This window comes from Typopeltis vanoorti, unplaced genomic scaffold (assembly GCF_054136105.1).
Source record: "Typopeltis vanoorti isolate ZY-2024b unplaced genomic scaffold, IOZ_Tvanoo_1.0 HiC_scaffold_24, whole genome shotgun sequence".
Classification (NCBI taxonomy): Eukaryota; Metazoa; Arthropoda; class Arachnida; order Uropygi; family Thelyphonidae; genus Typopeltis; species Typopeltis vanoorti.
The window spans coordinates 5226873-5254840 of NW_028328064.1; the positions used below are offsets into that span (position 1 = coordinate 5226873).

Below are 27968 nucleotides of genomic sequence, written 5' to 3' on the forward strand. Positions count from 1 at the left end.
GCCCACTCGAGCCCGCACAGTTCGATGGGGTAGTGACGACTCAAACTGTAGGGCTGGCTGCCACTACCGAGACATTGGCTCATATAGCCCAGTGTTGTTTCCGCACCCATGGGGTCCGCATTCGGATGCATGACACCGTGGTCTCCATTCTGAACAACCGCTTTAAGAACAAAGGTTGGAAGACCGCAGTGGAACCACATTATAGGACCTCCGTGGCTTATGCAAATCTGCGAGGTTTTGACAGACTTAGTGATTAAAAGAGATGGTGACGTTTGGGTAGTTGATGCCCAGGTGGTGGAAACAGGGGTCCCACTAGCCTATAGCCATAATAATAAGGTAAACTATTATAAGAATAGCCATGATCTAGTTAGTGAGATACGGGAGGAGCATGGGACAACTCCGAGGTTTACCAGCACCACCATCTCTTTACATGGCGTATGGAGCGAAGATAGCTATAAGGACTTAAAAACAGCTTGGGCTTATGCAGAAGGATATAAAAGTTCTTTCCTTGAGGGCCTTACAGGGCATGGCGTTGCCGCTAGAGAATGACTACAATGATAACTAGAACAGGCATAGGATAAAACACTTGTAAAGGCTTAGGCCTGTATCAAGTCTGGATGAGATGTCTGGACGTGATGTAAGTAGTACTGCGTAGTACAAAGATTAATAAAAAAAAATAATAATAATAATAAAAAAAAACAGTGGTGTACAACAAGGATCAGTGCTTGGGCCACTGTTATTCAATGTATGCATTAATGATATTGGGAAGGATTTGACAAGCGACACACAGCTGTTTGCTGATGATGCAAAGATAAGTAAGGTAATCAAGAATGCTGCTGATATGCAGTACTTGCAGAATGATTTGAATAGGTTGGAATTGTGGGCATGGGAAAATGGATATCACTTTAATGTCAGTAAATGTAAAATCATGCACTTCGGCATGATTAGATATCCAATGTCGTATTATATTGGTGGGATTATGCTAGAAGAAACTTATTAGGTTAGGGATCTTGGAGTGTTAGTAGATAGGAAGTTGAGTTCAGAGCCATGTAGCAAAGATTGCAAATACAACTCAAAAGCAATGCTCAAACAAACGTTCACGTGTAAAGATAAGGATGTCATTTTGCTTCTTTACAAAGCATTGATAAGACTTCACTTGGACCATTGTGCCAGGTCTAGTCTCCTGGTTTATGTGATTCCGATATATTGGAGAGAGTGCAAAGGAGAGTGTTAAAAATGATATCTGGATTATGGAATACTGATTATGAAGACAGATTGAGAATTTGTAGACTGCACACTAGCACAGAGGAGAAAGAGGAGTGATATGATTGAGACATAAACCTCTGAAACGGTCATACAGAATTTCAATTGATGGAATTTTTCAATTTATTGAGGGTGGGGAAAGGACAAGAGGGCATCCCTGGAAGCCAAGAATGAATGCCGTTAAGAAGGGGTGATGGCTAGATTTTTCTCTCAGAGGGTAGTGCCTGATTAGAATGGATAGCCATTGGATGTTGTGAGTGCAAACAGTGTGAATGTATTCAAGAATAAATATGATAGCTGGTTCGTGTAGTATGTGGCCTCCCTCGATGAGTCCCTGACTCCCTAGAAGTCTCTCTTAATAATAATAATAATAATAATATTTATAAAATCAATTCATTTAAATTTAAATTATCAGTGGTATTTATGTGATCGGCTGCTTACTTTCATCATGCGATATAAATGAATCTTTAGTGACAATGTTTCTGTAATTAAATTAAAATACTTGTCCTTTTATCATTTTAGAATCATTTCTGTTTACACCAATATCGCACATTAAACTCGGTCACTGTACTCTCATGCCATGCTGCTCAATTACAGTGTTTTTCTGCAAAATCAACAACTTTGAGTTTAAATTCTTTTGTCACTTTTGCATCTTTTCTCTTGATATTTTGATGTTTTATGATGCCTGTTGTTAATTCTGCTTATGTCAAGCTTAAGTATATATTTGTATGTATGTATTAAGTATGTATTCCAATAGCTGACTTTTCACTGTTTTTCCTGGTTTTTGATGTTTTTCCATAATGGTAACAATATGGGCCTTATTTAACCAGATGATGGTTCATTTGCCATGACAATTCAGCTTTATGTACCATAATTGTCTTTTAGTTTAAACCAGTGCAGAATACAATTTGGCCAACTGAACCCCCAAATTGTTGCACAACCTCATACATTCATTATCTAGATAGATACCTACTGACAGTGCACCACAAGAAGGTGAAGGTGAAACATTCTTTAAAAGGCTATGTGGAGGTATCCTCCCAGTTATCTAATTTTTGATACTTAAATGACCCCAAATCTAAATCATTTAAGGATGTATTTACAGGAATGGAGATGAGTATAGTAGTCAGTTTGCGAATGAGCCCAGGTTACTTACAGGTTACTCAAATGTTCAGGAAAGTTTAGATTTGACAGTAGTTCATGTTTAATGTTTTGCAGTTCATTTCATAACACAGAGAAAATAAATAGGGTATTTATTCAATCATTTGAAGAAATAGCCAGCCTGGTTGGTCGAGTGGTTAGTGTACCTGCTCTTCTAACAGGCTACAGATTCGGATCTCACCTTGGGCATGGACATTTGTGATTGTCTTTAGGTGGGAGATGAATGTGCTTGTCCTGTGTAAGACCACCGCCCAATTTATTGGAAACCTGAAGTGGCTTGAAAAAGTTTGATGTTCGGTCTCTAGAGTAAGGTTTCTGGACTATGTACAAAAATTAATGAAAAATGCAAAAAAAAGAAAAGAAAATTGATAAAAATAGAAGAAAAAAAAATCCCACTAATAAGTGGTATCAGTGGACCTTCTTATAGACCAAAATTGAACTGTTATGTTTATATACAAATGCTAGAAGTATCACAAATAAGGAAAACAAAATTGTTGCATTAATCAAGTTTGTGCACCCAAAAATTGTTGGAATAACTGAGACATGGTTGAATAAGAAAACATCCTGACAAGAATAGAGATTGAAAGGTATGATGCTCTTCATGAGGATAGAAAAGGAGACCTGATAATGTGGAGGGCTGTGACAGTGAAATATATAAGCAAATTAGCCAAGCAAATAGGAAAAGTGTGATTGATCATGATGTGTGATTTTAATTATGGTAATATAGATTTTGAATAATGAAAAATGGCATCTGGAAGTAAAGAAAATAAATTTTTCAAGTTTTTATGCAGCAACTGCCTTAGGTAGTATGTAACAGAGGATGTGCAATAATCAAGGGTCATGGATTTCATCATCTCATCAGAGGATGTCATTATAAATGAGAAGTCAAATCTCTCCTCATCATTAGTTAGCATGACCATGAAAGGAACAAGTGGCCAACCCTAGAAACTGTATAAGGAGGGTGTAGCAAAGGAATGCAAAGCAGGTTTTTTGCATGGAGAGTGCTGGAATGCATTGCCTGAGAATGTGTGACTGCAGAGTATGTGTAATTAGAATCAATTACTTTAATTTCTTGACATTTCAACCTTCATATTAAGGTCATCATCTGGAGTATACACATATATATATATAGAGAGAGAGAGACAAGTTATATTACATTTTAAACAGCATGCCAAAGAGAGAATGATTTGATCAACTATTATTCTACTGGCCTGACCTCTAGTGGAAAAAAACTTACATCAAAAGTATATTGAGGACACAATTTGCAGTAAAGTGGATGACAAACAATATTAAACAGGAATTGGAATTGCATTCGAAAAAGAAGCTGTGGAAGAGATATAAGGAGACGGGAGAAGAGAACATACATGAAGAGTATAAGACACAGGCCAGAAGAGTAACTAGTATAGTAAGGAAGACGAAACTGGAATATGAGAGGAGATTAGCCCTAAGCTCGAAAGAAAATCCTAGGGAATTTTTTAGATATGTGGCCAGTAGGAGGAGAAATGACTGTGGAAGAATGATATTGTGGGATAAAAATGGGAATAGTGTGACTGATGCAGAGGACATAGTAGAATTGTTCGGTAAACACTTTATTGGAGTATTTCATCCTGGAGGAGTCAGTTTTAATGCTAGAGGAATAGGGCAGGTTCAAGGTTTAGAGGTACAGGAGGAGAGTGTGTTTCAAATACTGAGTACTCTGGATGTCAGTAAAGCTGTGGGACTGGATAGTATTTCACCACGAGTTTTGAGAGAATGTGCTAGGGAACTGACAGTGCCTTTGACCTGGCTTTTCAATGAAAGTCTGACTACTAGAAAGGTGCCCATGGAATGGAAGGAAGATAAGATAGTGCCATTGCATATGGGCGGTAGCAGATTGGAAGTGTCTAATTATAGACCAGTTTGTGTGTCATCAGTAGTTAGTAAGATCTTGCGGAAAGTAGTGAAGGACCGTATACAGCATTGGGCAGATGAGGGTAATGTTATCTGTGAGAGTCAACATGGATTTGTGAAGGGGACACTCTTGTTTTAAAAATATGCTAGCCTTTTATGATAAAGTTACCAGAGCATTAGATGAGGGAAAGGCATATACTGCCATTTTCTTAGACTTAGCAAAGGCATTTGACAGGGTGCCACATAATAAGCTGATATTTAAGTTGCAGCACATGGGTCTGGATGTCAGATTGGTCAACTGGATTCAGGATTGGCTGTCCGATAGGTATCAGAGAGTTGTGTATGGTGGGGCAGTTTCAAGGAAGCAGATGGTTACAAGTGGCATACCACAGGGCTCAGTGCTGGGACCTATATTGTTTAACCTTTATATTGACATTGCCAGTGGATTGCAGGGAGATGTTCAGTTGTTTGCAGATGATGCAAAGCTGGGAAGGATTATTAGTAATAGTGCAGATGCAGCAGCCCTGCAAGGGGATTTGAATAAGCTAGATAGATGGACAAATGAATGGGGATGTCGGTTTAATGCAGCAAAATGTAAAGTCTTGAGGTTTGGGAAACATCGATGGGACACTGCATACTCTATGGGAGAAGTTATACTAGAGGAAGTAGGGGAGACAAGAGATCTGGATTGATTGATAGAAACCTGAAATTTAGGGGACATATTGCAAAGGTGGTGAAGGTAACACAGAGGATTGCTGCAATAATGAGAAGGATGCTGACCTGCAGAGATAAAACAGTTATCATTCTGTTATATAAGACCCTGATCACACGACACTTAGACTATTGTTCTCAGATTTAGTCCCCAGGATTTGAAGGGGATAAATTAACTGTGGAAAGGGTACAAAGGCGGATAACAAAGATGGTTTCAGGACTGCACAATGATAGTTATGAGAATCGGCTGAGGGAATGTGAACTGCAGAGTTTGGTGGATATAAGAAGGAGAGGTGATATGATTGAGACTTCTAAACTGTTGAGAGGTGGTTACAGGATTGACACTGGGGAGTTCTTTCATTTGGTTGAACAGCGGGAAGGAGTGATGACAAAAAGCCATCCCTGGAAGTTACGAAAGGAAACTGTGAGCAAGAAGGTGAGGAGTGGGTTCTTTGCATGGAGGGTGGTTGAACCATGGAATGCATTGCCTGATGGAGTGGTGAGAGCGAGAACAGTCAATGAGTTCAAGGAGTGTTATGATAGACTTTGTGTTTATTAGGGGGGGGGGCCTCCCCTCGATGAGTCTTGATAGATTGTGTTTCACAGGAAGGACGTCTCACGATGAGTCTTTTGACTTCATGGAGGATTGAATAACAATAATAATAATAATTCTATTTATAATATCATCAGAGAACAAAGTCATATAGATTGTTTTATTACAGCAAAAGTGGCATTCTAAATTAACATGAGAGTTGTTATATTAGAATTAAGATCCTGGATTACTTACAGTCCTATTTATAATTAACTCATCATCATCATCAAATTCCTGCATTTTCCCTCAAGGGGTGTACAGGATATGATAGTACTACATGAAAAATTTACATCATTACTAACTTCCGATCTACAATTTTCCTCCAAATTAGTCTGTTACTTGTTAAGACTCCAACATTATCAGATCTTATTCTATCATCTAAGGAACTTTGTACACTATCAATCCACCTATATCTTGGTCTTCCTCTGGGTCGATTTCCTGCCAACCTGGCAGAGAACACTTGTTTTGCTAATCTTTACCCTAGATTAGCTCTGCTAATGCATTCCTGGATGCTAACAATGTCAAGTTCTTTCCTCGATCTTTCTCGGGAGCCTCATTTCTCCAGTCTCTAGTCTTTGGTCAAGTGTTTTATTCTCACCAAGCTCTCAGATCCATAAGTTAAAATTGGTTTGAACATTGTCTTGTATACAGCTAATTTAGTGTTCTGACTAATTTCTCTCTTACACCATATGAATTTATTCAATTGACTTCCTACCATACCAGCTTTGTTGATTCTATTGTCTATTTGCATATTTAATTTACCATCTTCACTAAGAATCATGCCTAAGTAGCTTAAATGTTTTACTTGTTCCACAGGTTCTCAATTCACAACGCAGTTGACATTTTCAACGATTCTGCCTATTTTCATTGTCTTTGTCTTTTTATTGCTAACCTTCATACCATATCTATTACAACAGTTATTCAAATTAGTCAAGGAATCTTGCAGACTTGTAGCGGATTTATTTAGAAGTATAACATCATCCGCATAAAGCAAAGAGCTGACATTAACATCTCCAGTTTTGATATCATGTTTAATACCACTTTCCTTCATAATATGATCCATATAGATAATGAATAACAGAGGGGATAATGTACATCCTTGTCTCACACCAGCTTTAACATTAAACCATCTTCTTGTACTCCCTTCAATTCTAACTGCTGACTTACAACTAAATAAAGACTAAGTATTTCTTGATATAATGCCCCATTGACAACATATAACTGTAGCGTATTGAATAGCTTCTCTCTTGGCACCTTGTCATATGCCTTTTCCAGATCAACAAAACTTAAATATAGATCTTTGTTATATCCCCATGCTTTCTCAACTATTTGTCGTAAAGTGAAGATCTGATCCTGACAGTCTCTATTTGGCCTGAATCCAGCTTGTTCTTCACCAAGCTTTTCTTCCACAATTCTTCTCAACCGTTTCTCAAGTATACTTGTATAAATCTTGCCAGGAACCTCAGTAGGGAAGTACCTCTGTAATCCTCACATTCAATTTTATTTCCCTTTTTTATGTATGGGTACTGTGAGAGCTCTACTCCAATCATCGGGAAAATTCGTCCCTCTGTCCAGGCTTTCTGAACTATGCAGTGCAGCCACTGTAAAACTTTTATACCACCATGCTTCAGCATTTCTGGTCGAATATCATCTACTCCTGCTGCCTTTCCACATTTCAAGGCTTTGATGGCTTTTTCTACTTCAAGTATGGATATGTATTCCTGACTGTATGTCTGTTGAGTGTTTTTTACCACTGTGCTATCACTTTTTGTTTCATTTAGCAATTTTTCGAAGTAATTACTCCATACTTCAAGGACATCTTTTTCTCCCGTTTTCATGTCACCTTTATCATCTCTAACTCCTTTTACAGCACTCTTTCCTTCATTTCTAAGCTTCTTCAAGAACCTCCAGGACATCTTATCACCTTCTTGATATTTATTTTCTGTGTTCTTGCCAAAGTCCTCCCATGACTTTTTTTAGCTAATTTTACACAGTGTTTAGCTTTCTTACATTTATCTCTGTATTCTCTCAGAGCACAAGCTGACTTATTTCCCAGGAACTTTTGATATGCTTTCTTCTTTTTCTTCACTGCCTCTGTAACTTCCTGTGTCCACCATGGAGTTCTGATTTTTCTATCCTTGCAGACAACCTCACCACATGCCTCTCTGGCTGAATCAGTCGGTGTTTTCTTCAAGGCTTGCCACTGAATCTCCAAACTTTGGTTGCTGTTCTGAAACTCTTTAATTTTTTCTTGAATAATGTTTGTGTATTTTAGTCTACAGTTCACATCTGAGAGCTGCTCAACTTTTAATTCTCTTTAAAACTTTCTTACATGTATTTCTTTTCAATATGAAATTCAATTTTATCTTGCTTAAGACTAAATAGTGATCACTTCCAATTTCAAATACTCTGTATACTCTGGTGTCCTGCACCAGGGAGAAAACATCACTATCAACAATAACATAGTCAATGAGACTTTCCTTATTCCTTGCCTCTTCTCTCCATGTGAATTTGTGCACATTTTTATGTTGGAACATGGTGTTAGTAATAACCAGTCCATTCCTGAGCAGAAATCCAACAGGTATTGCCATTGTTATTTGCTTTGCTCTTTTCTCCAAATTTTCCCAAAATATTTTTGTATGTCTGACAATCATTTCCTACTCTGCTATTTAGATCCTCAACATGGACCAACTTTTCCTTTTTCATTGTGCCAGTTGCTTTTTCTAAAGCATCAAAATATTTCTCCACTTGTACCTTAGTAGAACCTTCTGTGGGACCATAGGCACAAATAAGTCTCATTGTCCAGTTCCCCATTCTCATATTTGCCCACATCACTCTACTTGAGACTGCATGCCATTCAAGAAGATTAGCCTCATATTTAGTGTTGAATACTATGGCTACTGCTTCTTTTCCTTGATTGTCATTGCCTGAATATAACATTTTGTATTTATTGCTCAGAAAGATCTCACCAGTTTTTGTCTTTTTTGTTTCGGTCACCCCTATAATGTCGATCTGGTACTTATCTAATTCCTCAGCTAGCTCCATTTCTTTGCCATTCAGGCTTCTTATGTTGATAGTACCGATCTTTAACTCTGGTAATGTTGAGTTGGGGTGTGTTTTCAGATTTGTTCCAGTAGCTGACTTTTAGCTGTTCACCCTGGTTCCCTGGCGAAAACAACGGGATCCTTGTTTAACCGGGCGATGCCCCAGCCGGCATGAAATTTTGTCATGTTGTACTATCATTTTGTATTTTGGTTTAAGTCAATAAGAATACAGTTTGGTCAGCTAAATCCCAAACTGCCAGCCCATCCTCGTTCGTTCAGTGTCTAGGTAGATACCCAACAAGGTGCACCACGAGAAGGTGAGGATTGGACATTAAGTCAGAAGCCCTGGTTGGTTCTCTGCATTCCTTTAAAGGCTATGTGGAGGTCTTCTCTCATTTATACAGCTTTGACCCTTAAGCACCTCTTTTATAATTAACTCTTAGACAAAAAGGTTATGTTGCTTCCATATTCTTGGGATTTTTAGGCCATCATTATTGTTAAGATTAGGGTGATTGATAAGAATTTCACAGGTCTCCTTAAATTTACGAATTTACGTTCATACTACGTTTTGGTGTGCTGTAAACAACAGGTGTCTTTCCAGTCAATTATATGCAGAGTATTTAGGGCATGATCTGAAAGGCCAGATTTACCATAGTTATTATATTTAATGTGCCATTTATGTTCCTTTTTTTTTTTTTTTTTTGATAGGATTTGTGCACCCTATTTCACCTATATAGGGAAAATTACAGATGCATTGAATATGGTATACTCCAAGGTGGGCCAGCGGAGGAAGTGGATCCATGGATGAATTGAATAAGTGAACCGCCTGCAAAATTAAAGAACTTATTCAACTCATCCAGGGATCACTTCCTCTACTGGCCCACCCATATCCATTGCGCATGTAATTTGCCTTGTATAGGTGAAACAGGACACACAATTCCTCTCTGAAAAAAAAGGAAAATTAGCGACACATTAAATTTAATAACTATGATAAATATTGCCTTTCATGCCCTTAAATACTTTACATAGAATTGACTAAAAAGGCACCTGTTCATTACATCACACCAAAATATGGTGTGGGAAATTTAAAGAGACCTGTGAAATTCTTATCAGCCATCCAAATCTTAACAATAACAATGGCCTAAAATTCCCAAGAATATGGATGGCACACATCCTACCCACATAACCTTTCATTATAAATTATAATTAGAACTATTGTTATCTAGGATCTTATCCTTAATATAACAAACAGTTGTGTTAAATTAATGATTAGGCCACAAATATTGCTGTATTACAAGTGCTAATATGTTCACTGATGTTATAATTAGTGTATTGCTTTGATGCGATGTATGTTTTTTTTTAAACTAGAGGTCAGGCCAGTAGAATAACGGTGATCACATAATTCTCACTTTGGTATACTGTATGTATGAAATATAATATAGCTTGTATTTGTGTGTGTGTGTGTGTGTGTGTGTGTGTGTGTGTGTGTGTGTGTGTGTGTGTGTGTGTGTGTGTGTGTACGCATGCGTGTGCACTCTGGATGATGTGACTGTAATATGAAGGTTGAATTGTCAGGAAATTAAAGTAATTATTCTTAATGTGGTTGTTGTCTCCATAATGTACCGTCATGATCCAATTCAGGTTATTCAACCAAAAGTGTTATCTCATTCATGTTCTGGTCTTTCTTCATTGCATGGTTTATCATTTCCCCAGATAGGTACTCTCCTTACATTCTGGTCTTGTCCATTTCGAATCAGAGCATTCCCTTAACTTGCACTCCTCATGCTCTTCAGAACTCTTTCACCTCCATTCTTTACTTGTTACCCCACCTCCCTCCATCCCATCTCATTTTTCTCTGGCTCTGACTGCTTTCCATTCTTCTATCTTTCTCACTTCCACTCACTCTATTTTTCCACTTCTGCTGACATCAACTGACCTCCTAACCTTTCCTTCTGTTCACCTCTCTAGTGCTCCATTTCCTTTTCTCTCTCCAAGAGCACTGCCCTTGTCTATTTTCAGAGTCACATTCATCCATTGTTACTGTTACATTTCCTGCATTCTCTATCACACTTTTCATTGTCAAATCTATACTCATCTTTGTATTTTTCCTTACATTGAATCATACTACTTGAAGCTTTCAGCCAGTTACATCTCCACTCACAACCAAACCACTAGGCCCTGACTAATTTTCTCTGCTTTCATTACACCCAGAAAGGCTAACACTCACATTTTCCAGCACTTTTCACTCTACTTTTTTTGACAATATAACCCATTGTTGAAATAATTCAGATATATTTGTCAGATTAGAAGTAGCTTGATAACTTCTCACTTATGTCCTGATTATCAGATAATAGACAAAAATCTAACTACTCTATGATTAAATTCTGTTTCTTAGTAGTAGTAGATATATATACAAGTAATATCAATATTTAAAAAAATATGAACACATTATCTAATTCTTATTTTTGTTATTCATATTTTATAAATGTTGCCAGTAATTTTATTTCATTAAAAAAAAAAAAAAAAAAAAAGAAAAGAAAGAAAATGCTACTCAGTTGTAAAGTATATTCATAATAACAACAATACAAATTTTCTATTCATATTGATTGGTCTTTATTCTATTCGAATAGGCGAAATAGCATTCTGCCCAAAGGCAGTGCTGCTTACCTTAAAAAACGCTTTGGAAGAAAGTTTCACTTTCCTCTATCAAGCAAAAAAGAAGATGAATCATCACAGGAAAATGTTAATAGGATTATTACTTTTGGGAGTATGCCATCATACAGGTAAGATTTTAGATAATTATATCTGTTCTAAATTAAAAGGGATTTTAAAATGTCATTTGAGCTCTTAATAATATGTTATAATTAGTAAAAGTCCATTATAATCAGAGTATACGTTGATCAGAAAAAATACCGTTATTATGAATGCCTTAATACCGTTATTATGAATGTTATAACTGATTAAAAATGTGGAAAGCTAAAAATTTCTCCAGAACCAAACAGCAAAATGATAACTAAGTTACTTCATATCTTTAGTGGTTGGACCATTTTTACCACAGTAGTTTTAATTAAACTAAACAACATATTTATCTCATTAGCAGTTTATAGCTGATTTACAAAAAGAAGGAAGCATTTGCATAAATTAAAAAAATCTGCAGATTTATACTACTGATGTAATAGCATGAACACTTAAGCTACGGTATTTGCATGAATGTTAATTACATAAGAGTGAAAAATCCATCATCTTATATATACAGATTATTGGTATCATTGAAATTTGCTTTCACTGAAAGGAGGATGTTCTTGACAGGGATAGAAATAGTGCATATAGCATATTTCAGCAGTATGGAGACGGTACACAGAGTGGTGAAGTGTAACTCATTGCAAGAGATTTATTGTGCTCTCTCAAGGGAATTTGCATGAGTGTTAATTACATATTGACATTAATGGATATGAGAGTATACAGTGAAATAGAATTTTATGTAACAGAATATTTACTGTGATGCTGCTATACACCAAGAAATACAGACGATGATGATCTAGAATTGTATTGCCAAATAAGTTTCTCAAGTGCAAAGTGATCGTTATGGATGACTTCAACTATAGCAATATAAATTAGGCAGAAGAAGCAGCATACAGTACTAAAGGAACTGAATTATTGGACTTTTTGAAGAACAACTGTCTTATGCAGCATGTGGTGAAGGGAATACAAGAATCAAGAGGTTTGAAGTGGTTGTAGAAGCAGAGAATCTTATTGTGACAGATGTCACACTTGCCTTAGTTGGTGAGAATGACCTTCTAGTCCTGAGAGATTGAATAAGTATGTAGAACTATCAAGGCAGAAGGAATTTATGTGGTAATACATGGATTTAGAAACCAGCTTGGAGTAGTAAAGTGGATTGAAAGAATTTGAAGGAAGAATGGTCAGTAGCCTGGGAGATACTTAAAAGCAGTCAGTTGATAGCAATGGCAGATTGAGTGAAGAAGATAAAATGAAGTCAAAAGGATGACTGAAGAAATTAAACAAGAATGGCAAGTGAAAAGAGATTATGAAAAACACATAAAGAGAGAATGGCAAACAGTTGCATTAGGAATGTAAGGCTTGCACTCACTGGGAAGGTGACTAGTATAGTAAGGAAAGAGAAATTAGAATGTGAGAGAACAGCGCTGCATACCAAGGAGTTTTTTCACTATGTGACCAGTAGAAGGATAATGACTGTGGATGGATTACCTTGCTGGATAGAGACAGGACTTGGGTGACCAAAGTATATGACATAGTTGGGCTGTTTAATGATCACTTTATTAGAGTATTCCATACTGGTAATATTGCTAGAGGAATAAGCAGGGGTAAAGCATTAGAAGTGAATGTAGAGGATGTATTCCAAATACTGAATACACTAGATGTCTGTGAAGTCAGACATTGATAAAGGAATGTGCTGTGGAACTGATAGTACCATTAACCTGGCTATTTAATGAAAGTCTTGCAACAGGGCCAGTTCTTGGAGAGTGGAAGGCAGATGAAATAGTGCCATTGCATAAAGATAGTGGCTCATATCATTAATGATATAGCAAAAGATTTGAGAGAGATAGTCAGGCAAAACTGGGGAAGGCAATAGTGGATAGAGATGATCTAGATATCTTGCAGGATGACTTAAATAAATTGGCAGGGTGGGCAAAGGACAATGGTTAGCAATTTAATGTTGTAAAATGTAAGGTAATGCACTTTGGGATGAAAGGGTTACATATTGATAGTACTAGATTATAGGAAATTGATAAGGCAAGGGATTTGGGGGGTGATGGTAAATAGAGATTTAAAATTCAGAGTACATATTGCAAGAGTTGGAAAAATAGTTCAGGGGATTACTTGAATATTGAAGAACACATTGACAATTCAAGTTAGGTTAGGTTATTATCCCTCTTTATAATGCTATGGTTCAGCCACATGTTGACTGCTGTGCACAGATTTGGTCACCTGTGTTTCTAGGGGACTGGGAGGTGGTGGAGAGGATTAAGAGATGAGTGACCAAGCTTGTGACAGGTGTATGGAATGTTCCCTATGAGGATAGATTGAATGTGTGTGGGTTGCAGAGTTTTGCTGACAGTCTGGGGAGAGGGGAGATGATAGAAACTTATAAGTTACTAAAGGGATTCTACATAAACTTGACACAAAAGGAATTTTTTGATGTATGGGAAGTAGGGGGAAAACAAGGGGTCCTACTTGAAAATTCTCTACAAGTGTGCAGACTTAGGTTCTTTACTTGGAGAGTAGTGAATGAATGAAATGGATTGCCAGAGGTTGTGAGTGTCCCAGCAATGAATAAGTTTAAGGAGATGTATGATAGGTATTGTCTTAATGGATAGTGTGGGTCTCCTGTGATAAGTCTATTCACTCCATGGAGTGCCTTTATAAATAATAATAATAGTGGTAAATGGAGGTATGAAAAGTCCAGTTTGTATTTCTTCTGTGGTTGTTATGATTTTGAAAAAAATGGCAAGAACTCATCTACTAAATTGAGCAGATGAGGACAGTGTTATTTGTGCAGCCAGCATGCATTGTCAAGGGGCACTGTTGTTTTTGTAATCTGACTTCCTATTGCAATAAAGTAATAAGAGCAGTGAATGAGGGTAAGGCATATAAGTCATCTTGACAGGGTACTACATGACAGATTGGTTTTTAACTTACAACATTATAGGTTAGCTTAGTAGACTGGATTTGGAAACTGGTTTTCTGCTAGATATCAGAGTTGTACATGGGGCGGGGGGGGGGGAGGACAGTATCAGGGAATAGGAAGGTTATGAGTGCTGTTCCTTAGGGTTCTGTGTTCAATTAGGGTACCATTACTGTTCAATCTTTATGTCAATGATATTGCCACTGGACTACAGGAGGATATCCGTATGTTTACAGATGATATGAAGCTTGGGAGAGTTGTTAGTGATAGTGCTCACGCTTTGGCTCTTCAAGGAGATTTGAACAATCTCTGGAAAGGGGTGCAAAGAAATGGAGATGTTAATTTAATGCAACTAAAAGTAAGGTTTTGGAATTTGGGATCCACAAAAGTTGTATGCTTCATATTCACTTGATGGAGTTATACTGGAAGAAGTGAAGTGAATGGATCTTAGAGTGATTGCTGATAGAAATGTGAAGTTCAGAGGATATATTGGAAACGTTGTGAAGACATATCAGAGAATTTAGTTGTATTGCTGCAACAGAGTGGAAAACATTGACCAAAAGAGATAAAAGAAAGTTTTATCTCTCATGGAAGTTTCAAAAGAAAGTAGTTCGAAAGAGGGCAGTAAGTATGTAGGAGCAGGGAATTCTTTTCCTGATAGTGTGGTAAAAGTGCAACAGTGGATGATTTAAAGGTGTTGTATGATAAACTCCATGTTGTCTAGTGTTGACCTCCCACAATGAATCTTATTACTCCATGGAAGTCAGGAAAATAATAATAAAAATAAATAATATTTTTTAGAGGAATGCCAACTTTGAATCAGAATGAAAAGGCTATGAAATGGATAGCATGAATGAATTGGAAATCTCACATTGTTAATTCCTAAAAGGAATGAAGATTTTTTTTTCTTGTTTTGCTAGGCGAGAGGGTAAGAAGTAATTTTTTTGCATGAAGAAGGGTGGAAGAAGCAAGGAATGCATTGTTTGAGACAGTTGTTAAGTACTAACAGAGGATGAATTTAAGGAGTGATATGATAGACTCTTTGTTATCAAGAAGTGACCTCTCATAATGAGTCTTATAATTCCATTGAGATCAGGCAATGAAAGCAATGAAAATTGTTTCTCATAAACTTCATTTGAAGAAATAATGGAAAACCTCTATTGCAATGAATGGCTATCATTTATTCAGTAGCATATAAAAAAAATAATAGCACTGCAAATAAAGTTGAAGATGAACCTACTTTTAATTTATTATATGTGAATAGTATGATGAACATGTTATTTATTTTTTTTTTATTCTTTCATTTTAATTGTCAGGAAATACTTTTCATAGAAATTTTCAAAGTACTTCCTTTATACACAGCAGAAAATGATTGAAATACTCCTTAAAATGAAAGTGGCACTGTCATTAAAAATATTTCTATAATTAACATTCATCTATGCCAGCAAAGGTTGGTCGATTGGTAGAACCTCTGCTACTAATGGCTTAAGCAAGTTTGAGCACGGTTAGTAGTTGGACAGGAATTAATCGATGCTGATGGCACACTCTCCCTCGATGAGTCTTTGGACTCCCTGGAGTTGTCACATAATAATAATAATAATAATAATTGATTGATGTAAACACTTGTAAAAATGGACCATTCATTACATCTGACTTTTACTTTATTCTCATATACTGAAACACCTACCTCAACTTGCAGTAACCTTCATGTACACACACACACACATTTATGTAATTAATGGTGGATTTTCTTTCTGACTGAACGATCAGAATGATGAATGGTACACTGATTTATTTCTGACACTGAACAGTATTGTACTCCTCATGAATTTTTTTTTTCTTGTCATTATGTGATATACAAAGAAGTACTAAAAACACATAAGACAGATCCTTTCATAGCGAAGTTATACTCCAGTCAGGTATTTTCCTTGACAAACTCTTTCTCCTTCCCTTGTAAGATCTGGTATGGATGCTCAGATAATGGTTATCTTGTGGTAGGATTAGAATCATAATAATTTATTTAGTTAATAAATTATTATGCCAATATTGGTCATCGACTTGATGACCAAGGTTGGTCATCAAGTCGTCATGGGCACAAAGAAATACACTGAGCATGTGCATGCACACTGGCAGGAAAGCAGGCAGAGACTGAAGGATCCTACCATTCACACTCACTCCATGTTTGTTTTCTTACCAATGTGCCTGCATGCACATGCTCAGTGCTTAGAACCATGAGGAGAGATCCCAATCCAAATGGCTTCCCAAAAATTCATCAAAAATAAATAAAAAATTCAGCAGCAATTTTGATTTCTTTTTCACTGCTGAGAAAATGGATGCCAAATAAACTTCCCATGATGATTTATTTTTAAATTTTCTTTTACAGTTTAAATCAATAAAACTTTGTTTTATTGAAAATCTTGCACAATATTTTTATACAATACTGAACATTTAGTATCACTTCCATCATCATTTCAAAATTTAGCCATTCTGTCTGATATTTTTTGAAATAGTGGGTATATACAGTGTAATATAGCAGTTGTCACACATATGTCTGCTTCCTCTCCTTTTCTTCTCTTTCAGTGAGGTGTTTGAATACACATGGCAGTATCTAGAGTGTTTATTTATTTATTTATTTTGGTGGGAAGAACCAGAATTAGCATGTTTTTCTTTCATTCCCAGAGGATTAATCAGCAGGTGATGGATGTCCGATTTTTGTGGTTGCTCTTGATATTTGGAAGTTTTGAAAAATTAATCTCAGTAGAATCAGTTGAAAATCTGCAAAAATTATGTTTTTCCTTGTTTTTAGTTTGTACAGAGTCTGAGAATTTAGACCTGTTATGTGCAGCAGGTGAAAAGAGAACTTTCTGTACCATTTCAAGGCCTTAAGCATCATTTAGGCCTGTCTGACCTGTCAACTGTCCTCGTATCCTTACTGTATTCTATTACAAAATGTGTCTGCATGATTGACTGTCTCTCTTTCCTGATGATTTCATGCAATTTACTATTCCCTGGGAAGACACAGACCCTGTGACATATTGGCTGAGATTTCTTCTGTGTACACCAGTACAAATATTTTGCCTTCAAACAACAAATGTAGGCAGAGAAGTGCTGTAGTATAACTGAATTATATTCCTAATAGATGTCACCACATACCTGAAAAATTCAAATGTGTTTAAAAGTTCTTCAGCATCAACAGAATAATGCAAAAGCATGCTCAAAAATATACACATTTAGCAAGATGACATTTTTAAACTACTCAAAATAACTTGAGATTAGCAGTGAAAATATTGAGTCTCTAGCAACATCTAAGATGCAGATAAGTCAGCAGCAAATTTCATTAAAGAATTATTTTGCTATGTATTCTGTTAGAATACTTCATATCAATGTATATATCCTTTAATTGTGGCATCAATATGTCACAGATTCTGCACTGTGACACTGCATCAATGAAACAATATAAAAATATAGAATAAAAAAATAATAATAAATTATTATTGCCAATATTTGAAACACTTCCAACTAAACCTATATCTTGGTTTCCTGTTATTTCTTTCTTCAAACACTTGTTTTGCAAATTTAAATGACCATACTTTTATGGATTACAGGTAACCCTCGTATAACGTGGTACTTATACAACGCTGTTTCGATATAACGTGGTCTACAAATTGTAATAACCCTTGTTGAATGTGGTACTTATACAGCGCAGTTTCGATATAAGATGGTCTACAAACTGTAGTCACGCTTTATCTTTTCATATATTTTTCAACGCAAGACTTAAAAATCAAATTTTATCTTCGTTAAATTTGCATCTGCCCATATCGCACATGTAGTTATAAGCAGCGAATTTATATTAGGGGAAATACCCTTTAGAACACATGTACATCAATTTTTACCGTATAAAGTATTTATTGTTGAAAATTGTCTTTGTTTTCTGCCAGGAAAGCGCATTAAAAATCATAAGTGTGTTAATCTCAAGCTGAGCACTTTATTTTTTGGTGAGTTACATACAATATGTTATTTTTTTTTATATAAAAAAAAATTTTTATAGTAATGGCCACTTAGAGCGCTTTTGCGATATACATGTTTGTTAATAGGGATAAACCCACCCACTGTAAACTGCCAAGGTAACAATTGAACAAGATTGAAGATATATTCCGTCTCGAACAGCACATGAGACTCAACCTTTGCAAACTTCTTCATAAGTGCTCCATTCTCTTCAATAGTGAATTAATTAATGGGGAAATAGATTTAAATGAGGAGGAACTGGTACAGTTAATAGATGACATTGAACCAAATGGCGGGGAAAGTTCTGCCGAAGATTCTGATTGTGATGAATCCATTAAAGAATTCAGTTTAAAGAAATTAGCAGAAGGAATGGACTTGGCAAGAAAGCTATTTTATGGATAGTGATCTCTCAATGGAGCACTTCGGAAAATTCACGAGACAATTGGATATTTGTTTAGCTTTCTATTATTAACTTAATAAAAAAATTGTAGCATAGTGGTAAGCAAGGTCTTATTACTGACTTCTTGATAACTAAACCAGCCAAAGTATGCAATGAGAATTATACTAATGATGTCCAAGAGATTTCAAGTGATGACGACGTCCGGCCACTTGTAAATAAAGAACATCTACGAAATGTTAGTTTTGAAGAGAGTGATGACGATTAAAATATCCACTTTATTTTATTTTGCCTAAAACATTTGTGCATTATGTGCAATGAAGTTTACTTACAATTTATAATTTTATACTATGCATTTGTTTCATAGTTTATGTTTTCTTAACTTACATGAATTACCTGAATTAAATAAAAATATATTTATGTTGGATATGTCATTGTTTATATAATCTTTAAAAAAAAAACGATTTTGGAACCTAACCCTACTTTTTCTATGTGATCTGAGTCTCACATAACGTGATTTATATAATGTGGCATTTTTGTGGAATCAAACATCCGCATTATACGAGGGTTACCTGTACTTCCATCTTCTGGAATAGTAATAATGTTACTTAAGTATAAAGAGCTAATAAGCTTCATTTCGGCAATGAAAACCTTACTTACATTAAGGGGATATTAAATCCCACATAGTTTTAAAACCGAATAAGAAACTCAAAGATTGGAATCAGAGAGTTTATAGTTTACTATATTCGGCAAGAAACTCTCTGATTCCAATCTTTGAGTTTCGTATTCGGTTTTAAAACTATGTGGGATTTAATATCCCCTTAATTTAAGTAAGGTTTTCATTGCCGAAATGAAGCTTATTAGCTCTTTATACTTAAGTAACTTAATGGTTGCACTTGTTTGGATAACTCGTTCACAGAGTACTTAAGTTCTTTTCACTATACACTTTGGTATTAGGTCTAGCTACTGACTGATGAAGCCTCAAAAAAGGCTGAAACCGGTCTGGGTAGTGACCCCCCTCCATAATGTAATAACAGCATACATTTCCTAGGAAATGTGTTTTTACATTATGGAAAATACCTAAGAATAGCGATCTGAACTTCTTCCTCCACCTTTGCAACGAGTTGCCCGGTACTGTACTACGTACTAGGATCACTTGCATTGGCTAACGCTAGTGCCGCCGATACTTTATAGTTTACTATATTCGGCAAGAAACTCTCTGATTCCAATTTTTGAGTTTCTTATTCGGTTTTAAAACTATGTGGGATTTAATATCCCCTTAATTTAAGTAAGTAATAATGTTGTTTCGTTTCTGATACAGTAGATGATAGATATAGTGAATCCCTAGTGACCAAAGTTGTAGTTTGGTATAATGCAAGATTTGCTATAATGAATTCAGGGTAAAAATACTAATTCTCAAGAATCATGGGAAACAGAACAGAGGAAATTTGCCAGAAATAGAACAGAAGAAATTGCGAGATAGAGATTCCCCAATTGGAAGTAATATAGAAGAAATTGCAGAAAAGGTAATAAAGAAAACGGGAAACAGAACAAAGGAAATTTGTAGAAAACAGAATAAAGATAATCCAGAAATATAGCAAAAGAAATCTCAAGAAATAAAAGAAATCACTGGAAATAACATGAAAGAAACAGCAAAAGAAATTGCAAATGGGAAATCACAGAAAACAGAACAAAGGAAATTGCAGGAAATGAAATATGAATTGCAAGAAATAGGAAAAAAAATCAGGAAACGGAACAAAAGAAAATGGCATTTAATCATTTAAAAATTTAATTTAGGGTAAAAATACTAATTCCCAAGAATCATGGGAAACAGAATAGAGGAAATTTGTCAGAAATAGAATAGAAGAACAAGATAGAGATTCCCCAATTGGAAGTAACACGGAAGAAATTGCAGAAAGAAACACAAAGGATGTTGCAGATGCATACAAGATGCACACAAAATGACAACATGAAAAAGTTCAAATGCATACAATAATGGGAGGGAGACAAAAGAAAGAATTCGAAGAGTATGAAATTATAAAAATGAAAAAAAAAAAAAAAAAAACAGAATTAATGTTTAAATTTTGAAATGTTATGTTAACTGAAATTAATGTCACTTACTTGAAATCTTCATGAGATGCTACATATGTGCAGTCTATTATCATCAAAATCAGAAATGACCTGAGAACTTCTACAGTCAGTCAGCTTGGTCACCACCACCATTAACAAAGAGGAAGAGAAGAAAAGTGATAAACATTAGTCCACCTGAGGGAAAGGGAAAAGTGTCAGACACATCCTCCTGATAGGATCCAATAATGTTCAGCTGGCATAAATTCATACTATTCATTAGAACTATAAATTAAAGAAATATTGCACATTATATAGTATTACAGTATTTCTTTAATTTGAAATTTAAGTAAAAATTATGACATATATATGTAGCTCATGTGTTTGTGAAGGACTAGAAAGTAAAAAATTCTGAATTTTCAATTTGGAATGTTTGAGTTTTTGATCCAAATTTTCAATTTTAATTGTAAAATCGTAAATTTTCAGTTTGCACATATTTACAGTAGCTTGTAATGAAGATTTCTTTTGTTATGGAACGAGGAAAAGGAAGAATGACTGAAGAAGAATGGCACCGTTAGACAAAGATGGGAGTAAAGTGACTGATGCAGAGTGCATAGTGGAGTTGTTTAATGATCACTTTATTGAGGTATTTCATCCTGGTGAAGCAGGTTTTAATACTAGAGGGATAGGGAGAAATAATTTTGGAGGTTTAGAATTGCAAATACTGAGTATGCTAGATACAATGCTAGAATGAACAAAGCAATGCGACTGGATGCAATTTCACCACACTTTTGAGGGAATATAATAAAATACTGACAGCTCCATTGACTTAGCCTTTTCAGTTAGAATCTCGCTATGGGAAAGGTGCCCAAGAAGTGAAAGAAGGGTAAACTGTGGGATACAGTGAAATATCAAACGATAGACCTGTTTGTATTTTTTCAGTAGGAGTTAATATTTTGGAGAAATTAATGAGGGTTTGCATACAGCATTGGGCAGATAAGTAATGTTATCTGTGAGAGTTAGCATAGATTTGTTAAGGGGGCACTCATGTTTTAGTAATCTGATTTTCCTTTTATGATAATGTAACAAGGGCAGTTGATAAAGGAAATGCATATACTGCCATCTTTTGGGATTTTACAAAGGCATTTGACAGGGTGCCATGATAGGCTGATATTTAAATTACAGCACATGTGTTTAGATGTCACATTAGTGAATTGTATTGCCTGTCTGATAGATATCAGACAGTTGTGTATGAGGAAGTGGTATCAAGGAAGCAGAAGGCTACAATTGTGGTTCCACATGGCTCACTACTGAGAACTGTGTTTTTTTAACCTTGCTATTAATGATATTGTAAACTCTTTAGTTTGGGAAACCTCAGTGGGAGCCTACATACTCTGGTGGAGGAAGTGAGGGAGGATGGCAAGGGATCTTGTGGTGATCATTGATAAAAACTTGAAGTTCAGGGTACATATTGCAAAAGTGGTGAAGGTATCCCAGAAGATTAGTGCAATACTGAGAAGGACACTGACCAGCAGAGAGAGAGAGAGAGAGAGAGGAGTTGCTATTCCAGTGTATAAAGCCTTGCTCAGACCACACTTGGACTGTTGTGCTCTGATTTGGTCACCAGAATTTAGCCTGCCACCAGGGATAAATTAGCATTGGAATGAGTACAGAGGTGGATAACAAAAATGATATCTGGACTGCACAGTGTCAGTTATGAGAATAGACTAAGGGAATATGGACTGCAAAGTTTGTTAGATAGAAGGAGAGGTGATATGATTTGAGAGATTTAAACTGTTGAGAGGTAGTTTCAAGGTTGACATTGGGGAATTCGTTTTTATGGTACAACAAGAGGAATGAGCATGGACAAGAGACCATCCCTGGAAGTTGCAGAAGAAAGTCCTGAACAAAAGGGTGGAGAGTGGTTTATTTGTATAAAGGGTTGTTGAACCATGTAATGCATTACCTGATAAGGTGGAGAGAGCAAGAATGATGAATCGGTTTAAGGAGTGGTATGATGGACTGTGTTGTCTAGCATGGACATTCCACAATGATTCTTGTAACTCCATGGACAGGTCCTGAATAATAATAATAATTCCATAAAGATATGACACAATTTTACTGTCATGTCTTTAATGATACAAAAAAAAATCTTAAATGGAGAGATCTTTATTACGTTTCTATAATTTTTGTCTTGGCAACCTCTGTTTGGCCAATATCCAGCTTATTTTCTTCAACATCTGATCTTTGCTTCAACTATTTTTCTTAGTCTTTTCTCAGGACTAAGAAGAATTATCTGGGAAAAGAACGATAAAGAGAGAGGGATCAAGGTAAATATATTGTATTGACTGAGTAGATATATTGGAAAATTTAACATAAGTAAAACATGGATGGATGAGGATGATATTTCAGTGGAATTAAAGAAAAAGAAATGATTTCAGAGGGGGGGGGGGATAAAAATGTCAGGTAGGGAGGAGAGTGCTGTTGATCATAACAGAGAAATTGTGGAAGTGATTTTGATCCAGTATGGTGTAAAGTATTGATTGACAGGATGAAATATTTATCAGGAAGTGGCTATAAGTATGATGACAAATAAATGAATAGATGAATTGGTTTAGTGAAAAGGCAGGTGATCATTATTCACAATTTTAATTATGAAAATGTCAAGTACAAGGAAACCTCGCTTAACGCAAATTCGATATGCGCAATAATCAGTTAGTGCTTTTGAGTGAAATTATTATTATTATTGTTATTATTATTCGTGACATCTCCAAGGAGTCCAGAGACTCATTGTGGGAGGACACCTACTGTACAACTCTCCATCTCCACTACTACACAGCACTTCTACTACCAATCACCTACATTGCTACCATCCACTGCCCACAACCACCACCACAGCTAGTAATTTTTGTCTGTAAATTGTGTGTGTTCTGAAGGGCCGATTTGTCTGTATGCAGGATGAAAAACCCGAGTTTCCGGGAGAAAAAACCCTGCTACTGCCATATGAGATCGGCTAACTCACCTTCAATTGAAAAAGTCCATATAAAGATTCCTCCCATCATGACAAGAATCGAATTTAGGCCTTTTCTAATCGAAGGGCCCAACATACCGTTGTTCTTCTAATTATGCTACGGAGGCGCTTTGATACTATGAAATGATACTATTTCCAGCTTTAAGCCAGTGATTAATCACTTGCTTAAACTTAAAACAGTTAATATGATTTTTTTACGTTACACAAAATTTTTGTTGCCAATCTGCAGTGAGTGAAAAAACTGGAAGTCATTAAGAGACATAAAAAAGTGGCACTAGTAATACAATGATTGTGCAAGACGTGGGATACAGCGATTCTACAGTTTAGACTATATTAAATAAGAGAAAAGAATACAAAAAACAAGGAAAAGATGCTAGTCCTTCTTTAAGCATGTATATTTCCATATATACAAGTAGCCAAAAGATGTGAAACCTTATTACTAAAATACTCGGATTACAGATAGATGTTGGAAGTTTTCCCACTTGGTTATACTGTAAATTAAAGATGCAAAGATGCTTTTGATACTTATATATGGAAATATTATTTCTGCATCACTTCAAACTTGGTATTACTTCTGGGTCTGGCTCTCACTGATAAGATCTTTTAATTTATAGTATAACCAAGTGGAAAAACTTCAACATCTATCTCTAATCTAGAGTATTTTAGTAATAAGGTGTGACACCTTTTGGCTACTTGTATTGGAAATATGACTTCTGCATTACTTCAACATTGGTATCCCTTCTGAGTTTGGCTCCACTGATGAGACCTCAATAAAGGTCGAAACCGGTCTGGGTAGTGATCCTTTCCATAATGCATAGCATCATACATGTCTGTAAGGATATGTGCTTTGATACTAAGGCAAGTGATGTGAAATCATTAGCCTCTATATACGAGTTGCCCAGACCCTAAAATTACTTCAGGCACAAACTTTGTTTGCTTATACTTGGATAAAGGATTAAACCAAGAGAAAGTATAATTTCTTGGCATATTTAATTTATGAAAATGTAAAGTAAAATGAACAGATAGTATCTAGACACAAAGAAAATTAATTTCTTGAGGTTTTGAGGAGCAGTTACATTTGTCAGTATGTAAAGTAGGACACATGAAGAATCAAGAGTCTATTCAATCATTCCAGTAAAATATGATTACAGAAAGCTCATGAGGCAACTCGAAATAGCGAGGAATCAGGAGTTAGTGGGGAGGAGTTCAGTACTGATTTTGCACTAATCAAGAATTATTTTACCTGAATGTATTACAAATATTAAAAGGTTAAATAAGGTAGGTGCAAATGTATGGGTGATAAGAGTAATTAATTATACACGCACCCCATAAAAAGAAGTTATCATAGAGTCAGTATAAGATGGTAGTCTGATCAAATCAACATGACTCTAGTCTGAAACTTTATGTCCAGTGTATATACCAAATGGAGACTGTTGAACAATTTAATTATCCCTTCAGTTTTGTGTGCATTATAGTACACCTCTTCAGGAGAGTGAAATATAAAACTAAACTGATATTATATTGACTGGATTTTGCAACAAGCAAGCTAATACAGAATGGTAATATAGAATATTTGGAATAGACTAACAGTGTTTCTAACACATGATTCACATTGTATTGCAGTGATTAGTGATGTGATGTGTAGAATGTGTGAGATCTGTATTTTGATGAAAGATTGCCACACATGTTGTAGGATCATCCCTTGTTTCTCATTACATTGATTAAGGTGTTCCAACATTTCCAATGATTCTTTGAATGCTCTGATGAAGAAACTATACTCATTATAGTACTTGATGATTTATCTCTGTTGTGTGTGTTACTAGTTTTGATTTATGTTTTCTTCGTTCTCCATAACCATGATGTGTTCTGATATACATGTTTCTCCTGACTGGCCTTTTTGTCCCACAGGAAATTCCACATGAATAATTAATTTTGTATATGCTCATTTTTTTTTTATTTTTTTTTATTGGTAAATGGGAAGGTTTTAGAGGATGGAGGAAAATATTTGAAATACACTAACATCATTGTTAGTTGATTGCAAATATTCTGTATTACTGACAGTTAGCTTGCATCGGCAAAACCCATTCAATGTAATATCAGTTTAATTCTTTATTTTACTCTTCTGAATAATGTATAGTAATGCATCTGAAACTATTAGAAATTAAAAATTAAATTGTTCAACAGTCTCCATGTGGTATATATAACAAAGCAAGATCACTCTGTTCACTTATTATTATTATTATTATTATTATTATTATTAATGCCTGAGAAACTTCATGGAGTCCTTAGACTCATCAAGGAAGGCTATGAACATTATGCCAACATTTGCTCAATATCTATCATACTTTGCTTTGAACTCATTCACAGTCAGGACACCTACAATAGACTCTGACAACCTATTCTCCTCTTTCACCAATGTCCAAGCAAAAAATCTAGTTCTCACACCCTTGCTAACTACACTCTTGCTACTAAATTTGCCATCGTCCATTTGCTGTCTGACTTTAATCATCATGCTGTTTCATTCTCATTCCATCCACCTCTACTCTTTGAAACAGCATCCTTCCTAACATGTGTTTCCTAAGGACTAAAATCTTCAGTTGTTCAAAAGCATTGACAGGCTCCTTTCTTTTTTTATCTTAACCACATGTCCACACTTGTTTGGAAAACTTACAGTACTAATGTGCTGTCAAACTCTTGTGTAGGGTTGATATAAATAAATAAATAATGATCAGACTAGAAAGGTGACTCAGTTAGCCAGAAAATTGAAATATGTGAGTAGCAATTAGGCATTCATAATAAGAAAAATCTCTGTGCACTGATATATATATATATATATATACAGGGTGTTCGGGATAAATTTGACATATTTATAATTAATTATATTTTTCCGTAAGTTACATGTATTAACACACACTTCTCTTCATTTAAAAGTTTGGACCCTTCTTCATTCATATACAAGATGTCAGAAAGGATGGATAGCTGGAACCCACCTGAATCATGGAAGAGAATAACTTGTATCATGATGATTCGTGCCTGCCATCAAAATAAGGATATTACGACTGCTGCCCAATGCTCCCTGAATACAGTAAAAACAATCAGGCATGAACTAGAGACTTGCAATGGTGACTACGAGGATGTAGCAAGAAGAAAGATCCCTAGCAGACGATCTGATTGCGTTCGTACAGCAGAATTCCTCGCAAATCTGCAGGAACAGGTGTTGAAGAACCCTGGCATTGGAATTCGGGCTTTGTTCGTGGAGTTGCTAACTGTAGTCAAGCCCTGGATAACAAGGGTAGCCAATGGTAGGCCGTATGTATGGCAGCAGGATTCGGCCCCTTGCCACACCTCTGGGAAAAGTCAAAAATGGTTGTCTGAAAATTTCTATGACTTCACCAGTCCAAATGTTTGGCCTCCAAACTCCCCAGACCGTAACCCCATGGATTATTTTGTATGGGGCGCAGTTGAAAAAGACACCAATCGCACTTCCAGTAATACAAAAGCCCAGTTAATGGATAAAATTAAAACAGTTTTTGCGGCCCTTCCCAGGGAGACTGTAGCATCAGCTTGTTCGAGGTTCCGAAGCAGAATTGAAGCTGTGATCGATGCTAATGGTGGTTATTTTGAGTAAATCTTGTTGATAGTATTGTAATTAACTCTGCCTGTAATGTTTTTTTTTGTCAATTCATTAAATTTAATAGATACAAAGAAGATTTTCTTTTTCCTTACGAAACTGTCAAATTTATCCCGAACACCCTGTATATATATATATAAATGAATTGGAACCAAGGTTATAAAATTACTTGGTATCTTTAACATACATATATACATATATATATATATATATATGGGGGAGGGGCAGTAAAGAATGATTATTGGGGGATGGGTGAAAATATACATAGGGTAGTCCAGGAATGCAACTGATGTGCAGTACTTTCAGGATGATTTGAATAGGCTGGAATTGTAGGCATGTGAAAATGGCTGAGAGTTCAATGTTAGTAAACATAAAGTCATGCAATTTGGTATATCGAGATATTCAATGTTCTCAAGGGCCATATAACAAAGATTCAGCTCAGAGGAGAATTTCAGTGCTGGTTGACATGTAAAGATAAGGAAGCCATTTTGCCTCTTTACAAAGCCTTGAT

The 27968-nt window shown here is 35.7% G+C and overlaps 1 protein-coding gene across 2 annotated transcripts in view; it reads left to right on the top strand.

Moving 5' to 3' along the window:
* The window catches only part of LOC150092192 (disintegrin and metalloproteinase domain-containing protein 11-like), a 1236934-nt gene that overhangs the window by 885398 nt on the left and 323568 nt on the right, over positions 1-27968 (top strand). For both annotated transcript variants that reach the window (XM_090415260.1, XM_090415259.1), the window contains exon 28: positions 11289-11441. In XM_090415260.1, the coding sequence (XP_090271386.1) occupies positions 11289-11441 (153 nt within the window). The remainder of the gene's footprint in view (positions 1-11288; positions 11442-27968) is intronic.